Below are 13,307 nucleotides of genomic sequence, written 5' to 3'. Positions count from 1 at the left end.
ACAGCTGGATCACAGGCTCCTGGTAAAAGGCGTTTCTTGTTTTTCATCATACTAAAGTGCAGCTCCAAAGAGATGCCTTAGATGTTGTTGAAATAGGCAGAAAATCATAGGCTGCATTTTTGGCTTTTATATACAGTGCTGGGGAAAGACCACTGTTGGTTTTCAAAACATTACTTTTTTTTTTTTTTTTTTTTTGGACTGTCAGCCAGTATAAAGGAATTGATTAAAACTGATAAAGCCTCCCGCTTGCTTGGAGGGGAAATATGTGCCATCCTACGAGAGGGAAAAGGGTCGGGGACAGCCTGGGCTGTGGTGAGCTGTGAGGTTGTGCGGGCATGGTGTTTGGGGAAGAAGCATTGGCTGGACCTCCCTGTAGAGAGTTTCTTGAGGCAAAGTCCAGTGGACACATCTGAAATCTGCTTCGTCCTGAGAAAGACAAGATTTTCAGAAAGAACATTTTCTTCTTTTTGTCCGGACCGCAGAATGTTGGCCCGAATCAACTCTTCGGCTAAACCTGCAGTGTGTATATGAGCATCGGAGGGCATATTATATTCCTAGTCTACTGGAAGAGAAAATAAATCTCTCTGGCTTCATATTAGCCTGTGTTTTAAAGTGTCTTACTCTTGAAAATGGAGTGGCTTTGTCTGTCCTCTTCCTCCTTCCTTCCTTTCTCTCCTTTTCCTTCCATAAATTACAGCTGCGTTTTACAAATCAAATGGGCTGATTTACACAGCTTTGGGCTTTATTCTGCATCTAATAACGTGACAGTTGCTAACGTGAATTAACAAAGTGGGGAAGCGTACGCAGGAGGTACCCTTCTGCTGTGTATATTAGCCACATAGTAGTGTTGATAAAACAGGTTTCTGTGCTTACCAGGAAAATAAAATTGGAGAATATGAATAGGAGAAAAGGCTTTCCATCTGTCTTAGCACACCTCTTTATCCTGGTGTTTAAACTTGTTTATTTTTTTTTCCCTGATGGGCATTTTTCAAAGAGCAGCTGCTTGCCTGTGAAGGTCTGTCCTAGCCGATGCTCCATCAATTTAGCTGTTACTTTATTCACTCCAGTGGCAGGCTAATCAACCTTTTCTTTTCAAGTGTGTCAAAGTGCTGAACATGAGACAGTTTGTAATTATGGAAAATGGGAGTACACTTTTTGTCCTTAGGGCAATTAGATGGAATGATTCTGCACTATGAGCTAATACTATAAATAATCTTACGGTTGTTTTTCCTGAATGGTGAATTTTCCACTGAGCTTCAATGGGTGGGGGGAACATGTATAGTAAATGGTGATGATTTACAGCGTAAAGCCTCAAAGCACTTTATAAAATGTGCTTCCACTGTTCTTAGCTCAGGTTATTAAGAATTTTTATAACCAAACAAACTATGATTCTGATGTTTTCCCACTGCATGCTGTGGAAGGAGGAAATAATTTGTTTGCTGTCACCCTGTTACTGAGCACTTCTGTGCATTCAGAAAGAGAAGGAAGGAACTTAAATGATGCTCTTAATTAAACTTGAAAGAATTAATATAAAGTGCACTTTATGTAAAATTTACATTAAAAATGTATGGACAATTTACATTTTACTGCTGTTCTTTTTAGTCTAGCATGGTATGTAGTCTTTGATAAGCAATGACTTCTAGGATCCTGCTGGTGTGTTTAGACACAGTTGAGCAGAAGTGAAGTGGTACCAGGGCTCTGCTTCATGAGGAGGTGGAATGGTCAAGAAGAGATGTTTTCTTAATTTCCTTTGAAAGTAGCAAATGAGTTGGCAGTTGCAAGCCAAAATTAAGCAATAGATGTTTTAAAATGGGGACCAAGATCTTGGAACCAAAGCAACAGCCAGTGAAGATGGGATGAGGGAATTGACTCTATTAGTGCATGAGAAAAGCAACTGCGGGGAGTTTAAGATAGTGTTAACTAATTACTGGCAATTGGGAATGGTAAGGGAAACGAGAGGAAGAATTAAAAGGATAGTGGAAAGAAATACCGATAGCTGGCAAATACTGATCCTCGTGATTTTGGCTTAAAGGAAAAAAGGTGGTAAAATAGCTGCTCCCATGAACTGAATTTATCACAATAAAAGCAAGGTTTTTACCCCTGGTGTAATTGTGGGTGCAATCTTCAGTGTCCAAATGAAGCGCTAGCAGTTGATTCCTATGGCAGGGGGCTTGGAACTCAATGATCTTCAAGGTCCCTTCCAACCTAAACCATTCTATGGTTCTATGATGCTCGTTTCGGGGTAGAGTGGGTGGGAACCTTACTCCTGTCTCTTCCTGACCCTGGTGTTTTGTTAGAGCGTAGAGATGCTGTTGTGCTGCTGAAAGTTGCCAGATCCTTTGGAAATCCCCCTTGGAGGCCTATTTGCTGTTTCTGTTTGATCGAATTTTTGGGTTAGGACTTTGTGACAGGCCTGGCCATCTGGAACTATGCAGCTGAAAAAGCCGTGCTATAAAAAAGCAGAGCCTTCTTACTGAGCTAGGTGTGGGTGGCGTTTCGATTTCAAACTGCTTCTATAGTTAAGTCTTAGCTAAAAGAGAACTCCAGTAAATATTTCTGTGTTTGTTGTGGTAGGAGAATGTCATCTTCTTTCATGAAAACCTAAAAATCAAAGGAGAGTTTATTATAAGGTATGGTAAATGACACTGCTGACCCACTCACCAGCTAATTCAAAACATATGGTTTGTAGCTGCTTTTTAAACTACAAACTATTCTAAAATTTTACTTAGACTCTGTAATTGTGAGGTGGCTCAAAGAGTGGTATATAGTTGCAAATGTTGACTTTACGGAGTCGTGTCTCTTAATGTTGCTAAAAGGAAAAGAATAGAAGGAGTCTTTGTGGTCTACGGATCATTAAAATGTGTTAAACTAAAATGACCTTAAATTAAATTGTTTTATATGTTTGTAACAAATAGGGAATAACATGAAATTATATTTTTTTGATTAAATAAGGTTTGAACCAAAAGACTCAAAGTTTGTTTATGCGTGTGTTTTGTGTTTTTATTATTATTCTTATTGCAAAGATAGAAGGTGATAATAGATAGGAGGAACTGTGGGGTGTAATGGTGTGCCATGAAAGTCGACATGACAAATGAATAGATCTATCTTTTTCTTTGAGGTAAAGATCTTTGTTCAGGCTGTGACATAAATGTATCTAATGCTGTTTATGCAATGCCAGAAAGACAAAGAAATCTCAATTATTTAAATACACTGTTATGCCTCCTCCAATCGAATTGTTGGAGCACTGGTTGAAAAGTCAGAGGTAGGCTTTAGGACGGTTCGACTAGGTAACTTTTGATAAATACGTATGCAAAACTTCTTTTGAAATGAGTCAACTTTTTCTTTTGTCTGTAGTAGATAATATTTGATATACTTGTGAAGTCTTGGGCTTTGCTGGATTGTGTAGTTTGGAGGAGAAGATAATGTATGTCAAGCGTCTCTGACTAGATTGGATAAAATATAGATGAAATCCCACTCTTTTCTCCAACTTCAGAGGTCTCGTTGCAGTATTAGACTCAGTTTCTCTGCGGAGGGAGAAGAAAAAGCATGGTTTGGTGTTTTTAACTGCATTGCAGGCAGAGTTAATAAATATATCAAGCAGTAAAATATATTTTGACAGGGGCTGTTGGGAAACTAAAATTCAGGGTATTAGGAAAGATGAATGGTTACTAAACTGATTAACTCGTAACTCAGTATATCAGCAGAGAAAATACTTTCTCTGTGCTTGATGCTGACTTCATTTTCCGGTGTGAAACTACTGCCAAGAAAGTTGTTTCAACAGTGAAATACCAGTTGATGGCTGAGATTGTTTGAAGGACAGCAGGCACAGAGTGAGCTATCCGGTCTGTAAGTTTGAGAAGCATCTCAGAGTCTTACCTGCCTACTGAAAGACGGTTTCCCGAGTCAAACCCTTGGAATCCACAACATTAGTATTAACGTTCTCTCACATGGCCTATGAATGCTCAGTGCAGTTTTATTTCTTTCCTCTTCATCCTACTGCTTTTTTTTTTTTTCCTTGCAAAAAGGAATGTAATGTGCGCTGGAATAAGCTGAGTGCCACGTGTTGTACTCTTCAATTTACAAGTATATCTGCAGCAGCGTTCAACAAATATTATTCATTTCCTAAATATGTCCTGTAAGAGAGTCTGGTAAAGTGTTATTGCTACTGTAGTTTGGATTCCGGACAGTAAAGTGGATGCCAGAAATTGTGTCATGGTGTCTCAGCAGCAGCAGAATATTTTTTTTTTTTTTCCGCTAGTTCTCCAGCATGTTGGCCACATTGCAAATTGACTTTGTTGTAATGCTAAAAACATTACAGCCTGCTACTTTCTCGTAAACACATTTTCACCTCCAGTTGAACTACTGAGTTTTCAATCACTATAGCTGTATTAAGTTTTGAGACTTCAGTCTTAATTCGGGTTCAATGGTATCTGTATCAAAAGGAGTTAATGACCTTTGATCTTGGTTGTTAAGTGGATCTCCCAACCATCTGTGCAGAGAGATGAAATGTAATTTAGTGCCTTAGACAATGTAAGTTGGAGAGAAAAGCAGTGAAAGAGATGGAGCCCTGGACAGGCGGATCTGCTGCAGAAGAGGAGAGGACAGGAAAGGGACGCAAAGAGGGGGGAATCAATGACATGAGCATCGGTGGCAGGACCTAGAGATGGAGGGGAAGGTGTGATCATTTAGTAGCAAAGGAGCCGTAAGGTATTTCACTTACCCATTTTCCAACCTTTTCAGAATACCACTCACTCGGTATTCTGATCTCTTGAAGGTTGGCTGAGCTGATAACATGATGCAGCCATAAAAAGAAACAAAACCCAGAAAAGCAAATAGGAGATGAGTCTAATGCTGATGAGGGATGAGGAAGTATAAAAGGTGTTGCATGTCCATGTGATGATAAACTAGGGACAATATGACATGCTCTCCATAAACTTTGGGGGAGAGAAGCCAGGAAGAACTGCCTGAGCTAGGGGACAGTGGTGGCAATAAGTATGAACTAGTTGGAGTATATGTAGGTTTAATATTTGAAGCTTTCAAGCTGTGGCAATAGGAGCCTCTAGAAAAGGCTCTGTGGCTCTCACTACTTGCATTGTTATCCATGCTACCCCTAACTCGTATCATGACAAAGAGCTCCCTTATCTACAAAGGGCTGTGGTTGCCTGTGAAAGAACTATAGGGCTACGTTATTCAAAACAAATATTTGATCTATTTGTAGTTATCAGCTGAATGCAAAGCTCCTGAACTGTTGTAGAATAAAAAATCAAGTTTCTAAAAGGTGCATTGAATCTGCAACGATTTTGCATTTTATGTTGACCTGAGAGTTCGTTTCTATTTTTCATACATGGTTTGTTTACTGTAAATAATAAACAATATCCACTTTTAAGTATATACAAACACTAAATATTTTACTAGGTACAGTAATCTAACAAAGCTCTTGGTCTGTTGAATGGACGTTTATCTCATAAAAATATTCTGTGTTTGGCTATCAGATTTTTTCTTTAAGTAAAAGTAATGTAATGCGAGTGTGCCTTTTCATTTGGATTTTGCTTTTATGTCCTTTTTCAGATACTACTTGCTTAAGTTTTTCCAAGGTGTTCTAATGCTCAGTTTCCAGAGTCCATTATTCCATGAACTGAAAAATGCAGCTGAAACAAAATCAATATTACTCTATCTAAAAATTACTACTGAAGAAAACTCAATATAGGTAGCACATCGGCATGTCTCTAAAATATATATTGCTGCAGGGCAACAAGGCACATCTGAATTCAAATTGCAGCCCAGTAGTTTCAGGGTCATGATGTTCTGAGCTCCATGGAAAGACATTTTTGGTACCGGAAAGCTGTTGATTCTTACTGTGTTCTTTAATTTCACTTAATCATATCACCCTTACTGAGTTAAGATGGACTTATTGGGAAACACTTCTGCATATTTATGCAAAAGTTCAGCAATACCCAAATGCTTAAAATGCTCGACATTTTATAAGGCTCTGAGATTTCTTAATACTTTTCAGAGTAGAATTTGCAGCTTATGGTATTGTTAGTGCGCAGGAGTCTCCTGTTTACTTTTTCTTAAGTGTCTTCAGACAGAACATGTCCTGTTGAAGTATTGATCTTTTGTTCAATGAAGAATATGACATTTTCTTCAATGAAGAAAGCTACCTAAATTTCCCTGAAATTTTGTGAATTTATTTTGAGCTTGCTATCTTTAGAAAAAACTTGGAGATTATGCTTGCTTGTTCCTGGAGAAAGTCTAAATAAGCCACTGAGAGAAACTATCCATTTTGCTTTTGTGGGTCTTTATATTCTGAAAAGTGAATGCTTCGCAACTTACAGAACATTAGCACTTGGGTTTGGATTTTCGTTTTTTTTTTTTTTTTAATTGTTGCTGTTGTTTTTTTGTTTGTTTGGGGTTCTTTGTTTTGGGTGGTTGTGGTTTTTTTTTTTTCCTGTCTAGAAGTGAAAGAATGTAGTTATTTTTGGTATTTGTTTTATCTAATTCTCGACTGACTCTTTCTTATTTTGCAGCTTTGCTCTGTCAGATGAAGCATACAGATCTTTAAGAGACCAGGACAAAGACCAGTGCATCCTTATTACAGGAGAGAGTGGAGCTGGAAAAACAGGTAATAAGCAGTTTTGATCTTATTCAAAAACATTCATAGTTATTCAGTCTTGCAAAGCAATGCTAGAGTCTGTAAGAGTTGAGAGATATCGGTATCTTTTTCTGTCTGGCGATTGCAGAAAATGAATGCTGTCATGCCTGTTGCTGTAGGTGTGACCTTACATAAACTAGTGTTTTTTCACATTGTCACCATGATGCAGTCCTATGGCATGTTGAGGCAGTATCCTCATCAGTATGCAGAGTCATACTAAAGTAACGCTGGTTTGTTGTAGAATATTGCAAGGGCCAGAAAGCTTTTAGGCTCTCCCTGTGGGAAATATGAAAACTGAGAAAATGGAATGCTCTTGGTCTTCTAGGCTGGAAGACAATCCTTTGATACTTTTGCAAGTCTTACAGTTTAAATGCATATATTTATTATATTATGCTAGTTATCCCAGGAAAATAAATAATAGTAGCTGATTACTTTGGAAATTTCATCAGTCTTTTGCATGCTGTGCTCAGCTGCAATTCTGAGATTGACTTGTGTACCACAACACTCTGTTTCTCAGCAAAGCTGAAATTGCCTTGAAAATGGCTGCTAATTTTTAAAATGGAATGGTAGAAATCAAGTGAGGATTGTGTAACTGCAGCACGTTTTGGGTAGCCCTTAAAAAGTAAAGAAGCCAATTATTTTCTGAAATAACAATTTAAAACTTATGTGACTTGCAAAAGAGACAGCGGGTAGGAACGCATGCATCTGTTTCCATGTAATTTCAGAGACTTTTCCTTTAAATCTGAGAAAATGTGGAGCTTTGCTTATACTGAGCAATTCTTAAAGTGGGTAACAAGAAGTTGCTTTCCAAGCCTTTTGTGAAAATTTAAAGCGTAGGCGTCATCTTTGTTTTTCTTTGTCTGATTAGTGGCATCCAATTGAGCGGTCTTGGGATCTTGTAATAGAATCCTTTTTTTCAGTTCAATAACATGAAAAAGCATATGTGTTCAGTAAAAGTGCATACTACAATAATAAAGTTGTTATAAATACGATTGTTAGAGATTCTGTTAGAGATCCTGTCTAGGAGTTCAGTCTTTAGAAAGGAGTTCTGTACTGGTATTATTTAATCTCTTGATTTCCTCAAGAACTGTGAATTATCAAGGACTTCATACAACTGAGGTCCACCTTTTATTCATTTATTTGTTCAGTTGAAAGGTATAGTAGTGGTTGAGTTTCTGAACTATTTGTAGAGAATATTCTGGTAGATTTCGATTTGTGTAGGGATTTTGACTGTTCTGTAATTTTCATAGCCATATGGGACATAATATGAATTATTCCTTCTTTATAAAGGTAAGTACAGAATAATATAGGGGTTGAAATTCAAGTCAATAATTGACTCAGATTGTGTGCTATTCTCTCTCTCTCTAACATTTGATGTAACTACTGTGGCTATTAGCTGAGAAGTCAATAAAATAATAATAAGAATAATAAAAGAATAGTAAAAAGGGAGGGGGGGACACAACACAGGACGGAGAGGAAGTTCCTGGTATTGAGGAAACAAACTTGTTAGTACAAATCCTATATAACTCTGTTTTAGATTGTTGATAGCGAGAAGAGTTGTCTGGAAGAATTGAAACTGAACTGTCATCAGTTGTTTTTATTTACTTCCGATTTACTTCTTGTTTCACTGCATGTTTATATTGGTAATCGATAGTAACATTGTGCAAGAAAACATGGTACGTTACCAGAATGAGTGGTGTATTTAAATGTTTTTAGATGTTAAGGTGATGATTCCCTTCCTGGTGTCTTTATTGGACCAGAGTTCCTTATAAAAGAAAGGGCCTTTATTTTCTTTCAGTGATGTTCAAAGCCTATCTTGTGTGTTCTCTTACTGTGTATGATTTTATAATAGCTTATTTGCTGCTTCAGTGCTTTCTTCTCTGAGTGATTGAGTAGCTCGACTTAAAGACGTTGACTGTTTTAGGAAATATTTCAACTAAGATAATTTGGTAATTCCAAGCTCTGAAGGGAATGGATTCTTAAAAATGAAAGCTGGGTTCGAGGCGCAATTAAAGGAGATGGGAGATCTTATGGACACACGTAGAATTCTTGCTCCTTGCTTGCTTCCTGTGTTGCAGCTTTGCTGTTTTCTCTACAATATGGGATAGTAATTTAATACTAGCAAACAAATTTGATTAAATAGGAAAGAATCAAGATCCAAGGGATAACTTCTTGTTTGTCAGTTCTTTCCTGAAATGAAACCCTTAAATTTGTAACAGATCTCTCAAGAACAAGTAATGGGTTTTTTACGACCACTGTCTTGAGTTGATAGGGATTCCAGCTGTTAGTAATTACATTGTATATCAGCTGATATTGCCTCAAATTTCACTATCTTGCATCATACTAAACATCACAGAGTCTGTTTATAAACAGAATCCTTTCTCAGCCGCTCTTTGTCCTGTCCAGCAAAAACATGAGGGTTGGATAGATTATTTAATATTTGTTTCTGTCTGTATATGGGTGATTGACGCCCATATGAACCCGGCTTTCAGAGTCCAAAAATTGTTCCAGACTTTGTTAAAAGTTTGTACCTTCAAATTAGTTTCATTGTTTAAATGAAGGCTTCATGTTTTCTGTTTGTTATACCTTGAAACTGACTGCATAATGTTATGTGAGGTTGCAGTTACTCATTTACTTTTACTGTACTTTAGAGTTGCAATTACATATGTATAGCGTTGTATGTTTACACTTGTGGTATTGTGTATCCACCGATATAAACTGATTGAATTTTGCATCTTGAAACTGCTTGGACCTATTTTTTCAGGCTAGATTTAAACATGTCCAACATGTCAGCGAGGGATAATGTTCTTTCCTTACTGAATGCCGCTTACTGAGGCTAAATGAAAAAGTAGCAGCTAATGTGCCATATCTACTGGTGGCTTCTTTAGCTTGGGAAGGCCCTAGGTATTTAAGTCAGTAGGGCTGCAGATGTAATGACACGGGTCTCATAGCAGGATATGCTCCTTCCTCATTTCCAGATGATACAGCAATGTAGAAGAAAACTGAAATGAAATGTGTTTACAGTTCCTGCCTGGCATGGCGAAAATGGGAATGGAGATCAAGTCTGCAAATCATTTTGTGGCCTATTTGCCAATACTTATCACTGTTTTATTTTGCTCTCCCCCCACAGAGGCGAGTAAACTTGTCATGTCATATGTAGCTGCTGTGTGTGGAAAAGGGGCAGAGGTTAATCAAGTAAAAGAACAACTTTTGCAGTCAAATCCAGTTCTGGAAGGTAAGAATCTCATAGAGCGTGTACGAGCTTATTACCTCTGTGTGCATCAGCGTTCCTGCTGAGCGGTTTGGAAAACTGTATCTGTTGTTGTTTCATTGTTGTTTGATGTCCAAACGCATAGGAGATGCTTTCTGTGAAGACAGCTACAAGATTTTATTCAGTTACGGAGAGGTTTTCTTGAGAAGAAAACTGTTTCCCCTCGTGAAGGGAGAGTTTAGGAAGTTAGGTCCTATTTCCCAGACTCCTTCTGCTGCTCTCTGGAGGCGTACCCTTTCTTAACCCTGCCTTGATGATGCTTGGCTGTATCAAAAGACTTAACTTCAGTTTAGTCCCTCTGATTCATTTCCTTCCAAATTATATTATTATAGTCTCTAGTAAACAAACAAGCTCTGTAAAGCATTATTTTTCTTTTAGAAAAAAAAAAAAGGGTGAAGAAATGGATCTTAGAAAAAACTAAGCCAATCCATATGCATGCCTGTTGTTCCCTGGGACTTATTGTTCCATGGGTCTGGTGACTCTGTTGGCCCGTCTTCCTGACAACTGCCTTTCCTGCTCTCCCATGAAAGACTTTTTTTTTTTTATTAGTCATTTTAATTTAAAGATGTTGGCTGCCAGAAACAGGATCTTCATTTTTTCCTGGAGATAGGATATATGATACTCAAAGCTTGCAGTTTTGTCCCATTGTCTAATAATTGCCTTCAGAAATGCCTTGGTTAGCGTTGACTTATTTAGGTCTATTGTGTTCATTCCTGGCTCAGTCTTTCCCACAGTTCTTTTAAGCTATTGTGGTGCCGAGACAAATTCTCATGACTGCTGTACAATAATTTTGCATTATGGCCAGACGATATGCAGTGTTTGTAAGACTGTTGAGTGTCAACATTTTATTTATTGCCTAGCTATCTGTACATATATATGATGATTTGGTGTCTATACAGAGCAAGCACTCTACAAGTGAGAACAGAGTGGGTGGGAGAAGTAAAAAAAAAAAAAAGGGAAGGGAATGCAAAAGTGGGCTGAGAGCAGTGGTGAACTGGGTAGGTAAAACGTGGCCATTGACTGTACAAAACCCCAAAATTGTAAGCAAAGACTTGTAAACAAAGGGTGAAATGTTAAAATTTAATAATAATAAATAATAAAAATGCTGGATAAGCCTTTCAGATATGTTCCACTTAAAGCTGAATGGGGGGTTTGCGCTCTTCCATTGTTTTGGATTTACAGAGAAGAGCTGTGTTGCTTTTATCACTGTCCTGGAAGGCAGATTTCAGATGAAAACTCTGTGCTTTCCATAATGTCTATTCTTGCCAAAGCTAGATTGTTCCCCAGGGACTGCTAAATGTATTGGATTTCTTGTTGGTTTGTGAATCTTTGTTTTAATGCAAGAGGAATAGACTAAGCTTACAGAAGAGTGCCTTATCATTTTAAGGTATTATTTGTTCTACTTGGTGTGCTGGTAACTGCCTGTTTAGCTTTTTGGAAGGTAGGACACTGGATTTTTCTATGAGGCTGCAAGCCTGGCTGCTTATATGCATTTTAGACAGAAATTAAGCATTTGTGGTTAGATTTATTTTTCTTTGGTTATGTGGTTCTGTTGCAGTTGAGCTGCAGTGCAAGAAAATGACATAAATGTTACATATGCATAATTTATCTTATGGGAAACTTTTTTTTAAACTACAGTTGCTACTGTAAATTAACATTTAGAAACAATGAACTTAAGGCAAAACTGAGGAATGTGTCTCATGCTTTATAATGAAACATTTGTGCTTGATTCTGTGCAGTTATAAATGAGACTACTGTTCAGCACTGTGTTTAAGAAAACGCAGCTCTGAGATTTGGTTGTTGAAAAGATGATTTATTGCAGGGCATAAAGATTTTTAAAACAATTCTTTCACTTATCCTTGGCCTTCAGGAGCAACAAACTTTTCCTTTTGGCTTCACTTCTTTGATCAAGAATAAGTCTACTCATGCAAGTTTGTTGAAGCCTAAAAGCATGTATTTATTTCTGTCCAAAAAACATTGACTTGACTTGATCTTTGAAAATATATATGCTATATAAATAAATACTGTGATAAATAAAGTCTCCTGTTGGAGTAGAAGTGCTATACTTAATAATGTAGGGGACACTCCTGTTGGACTCGACGTACTTTGACAATGTGTGATGTTTAGAGCTTGAATTGTCTTCCCTTCTGAGTTCTTGTCCTGCCTATGTTCTAAGCGAGTGGCTGCCCGTCTCAATATAGCCCCGGGAAGTCCTTTCTCAGAGAGTTTTCCTTGTCAGAAAACTTGAGCTAAAGAAATTGAAACCAAGCTATTCAAAAAGCTAGTCTAGGTCAAGCTGGAGAGAGCGTGTTAAACTTCTGTTATAAATCAGTCTTATTTCAGCTGATTAATATTCAGCTTAAGCTAGGATAAATGTGTGGGAATAGCGTAAATAAATCAGTTTCGAAGCATAGATTAAAGTGTCCCATGCAAACAATTTTTAAGTGTCATTCTGCAAGATTCATTTCTTTCCCTGAATTGAAGAGGAAGAAGTATTTCCTATATTTATGGTTATTTAGGTAATAAGATTTTAAATTTAATGATTCAAAGCCCAAGGATGTACGCTAAATCCAGGTGCAGTTTTGTCTTGGAACCGTTTCCCCTTGTATGTTTTTCTTTCATTTTTTTTAACAAAGAAAGTGTTGAGAAGAAACTTCCTTAGACTTCCATAGGTGTTTCCTCATTTGTGATCACATCTGTCACTCTCTGTCTATCCTCAGTGACTGATACCCACACAATGAACAGGGTATTGTTTCTCAGAAGTGAAAGATTCCTTTAAATATGTAAACAGTCATAGTTTTGGGATTTTTTTTTTAGCATTTAAATATTTTTTTTTACTGATAGGTTTGGTTGTCATCTTTGTTTTTCTCTTTCTCCAGCTTTTGGAAATGCCAAAACTGTAAGGAATGACAACTCCTCTAGATTTGTAAGTATTTTCTGTAAGGCTGAATTTGAATTCCGTGGTATGTTGTTGGCTATTTCTGTTTTACCTTGCATCAGCCATCAAAGCATCTGTAAGGAGGGAATGAATAATTCGGAGGGAGAACTCTCTTATAATTGTTGGAGGTGTTTGGAGAAGGCAAACGCCTTCAGCAGCAATCAATATTTCATGTTGTACATTTGAGCATGTTCTCCTTCCCCAATGTGTTAGTAGTGCGTTATTAGCAGTCACCTCTCTTTTTTTTAAAAGATGTTTCACCTCCTCCTCAGGAATCTTGTTGGTTTCTGATGTGGGCATAGAGTTCTATGGAGAATCAAAGTAGAGGCTAAAAAAAAAAAAAATTAGGATGTGACAGTCTCAGTCTGTGACCGGATGAAAACATAATTATAGTGCAGCTGGATTCTTTAATTTTCTGGCACTGCTGGCTTTAATGTCACTGACCA

The 13,307-nt window shown here is 37.5% G+C and overlaps 1 protein-coding gene across 1 annotated transcript in view; it reads left to right on the top strand.

The window, feature by feature from the left end:
• The window catches only part of MYO1B (myosin IB), a gene marked incomplete at its 5' end in the record, with an annotated part of 100,237 nt that overhangs the window by 28,380 nt on the left and 58,550 nt on the right, over positions 1-13,307 (top strand). Inside the window, 3 exons of the mRNA XM_082484504.1 lie at positions 6,528-6,622; positions 9,783-9,887; positions 12,803-12,849. Coding sequence (XP_082340630.1) covers positions 6,528-6,622; positions 9,783-9,887; positions 12,803-12,849 — 247 coding nt within the window. The remainder of the gene's footprint in view (positions 1-6,527; positions 6,623-9,782; positions 9,888-12,802; positions 12,850-13,307) is intronic.

Source organism: Vanellus vanellus (assembly GCF_965231255.1).
Source record: "Vanellus vanellus genome assembly, chromosome: 5".
Lineage (NCBI taxonomy): Eukaryota > Metazoa > Chordata > Aves > Charadriiformes > Charadriidae > Vanellus > Vanellus vanellus.
Note: the sequence above shows the minus strand (reverse complement) of the source record. Positions and strands in the feature narration are given on the sequence as shown.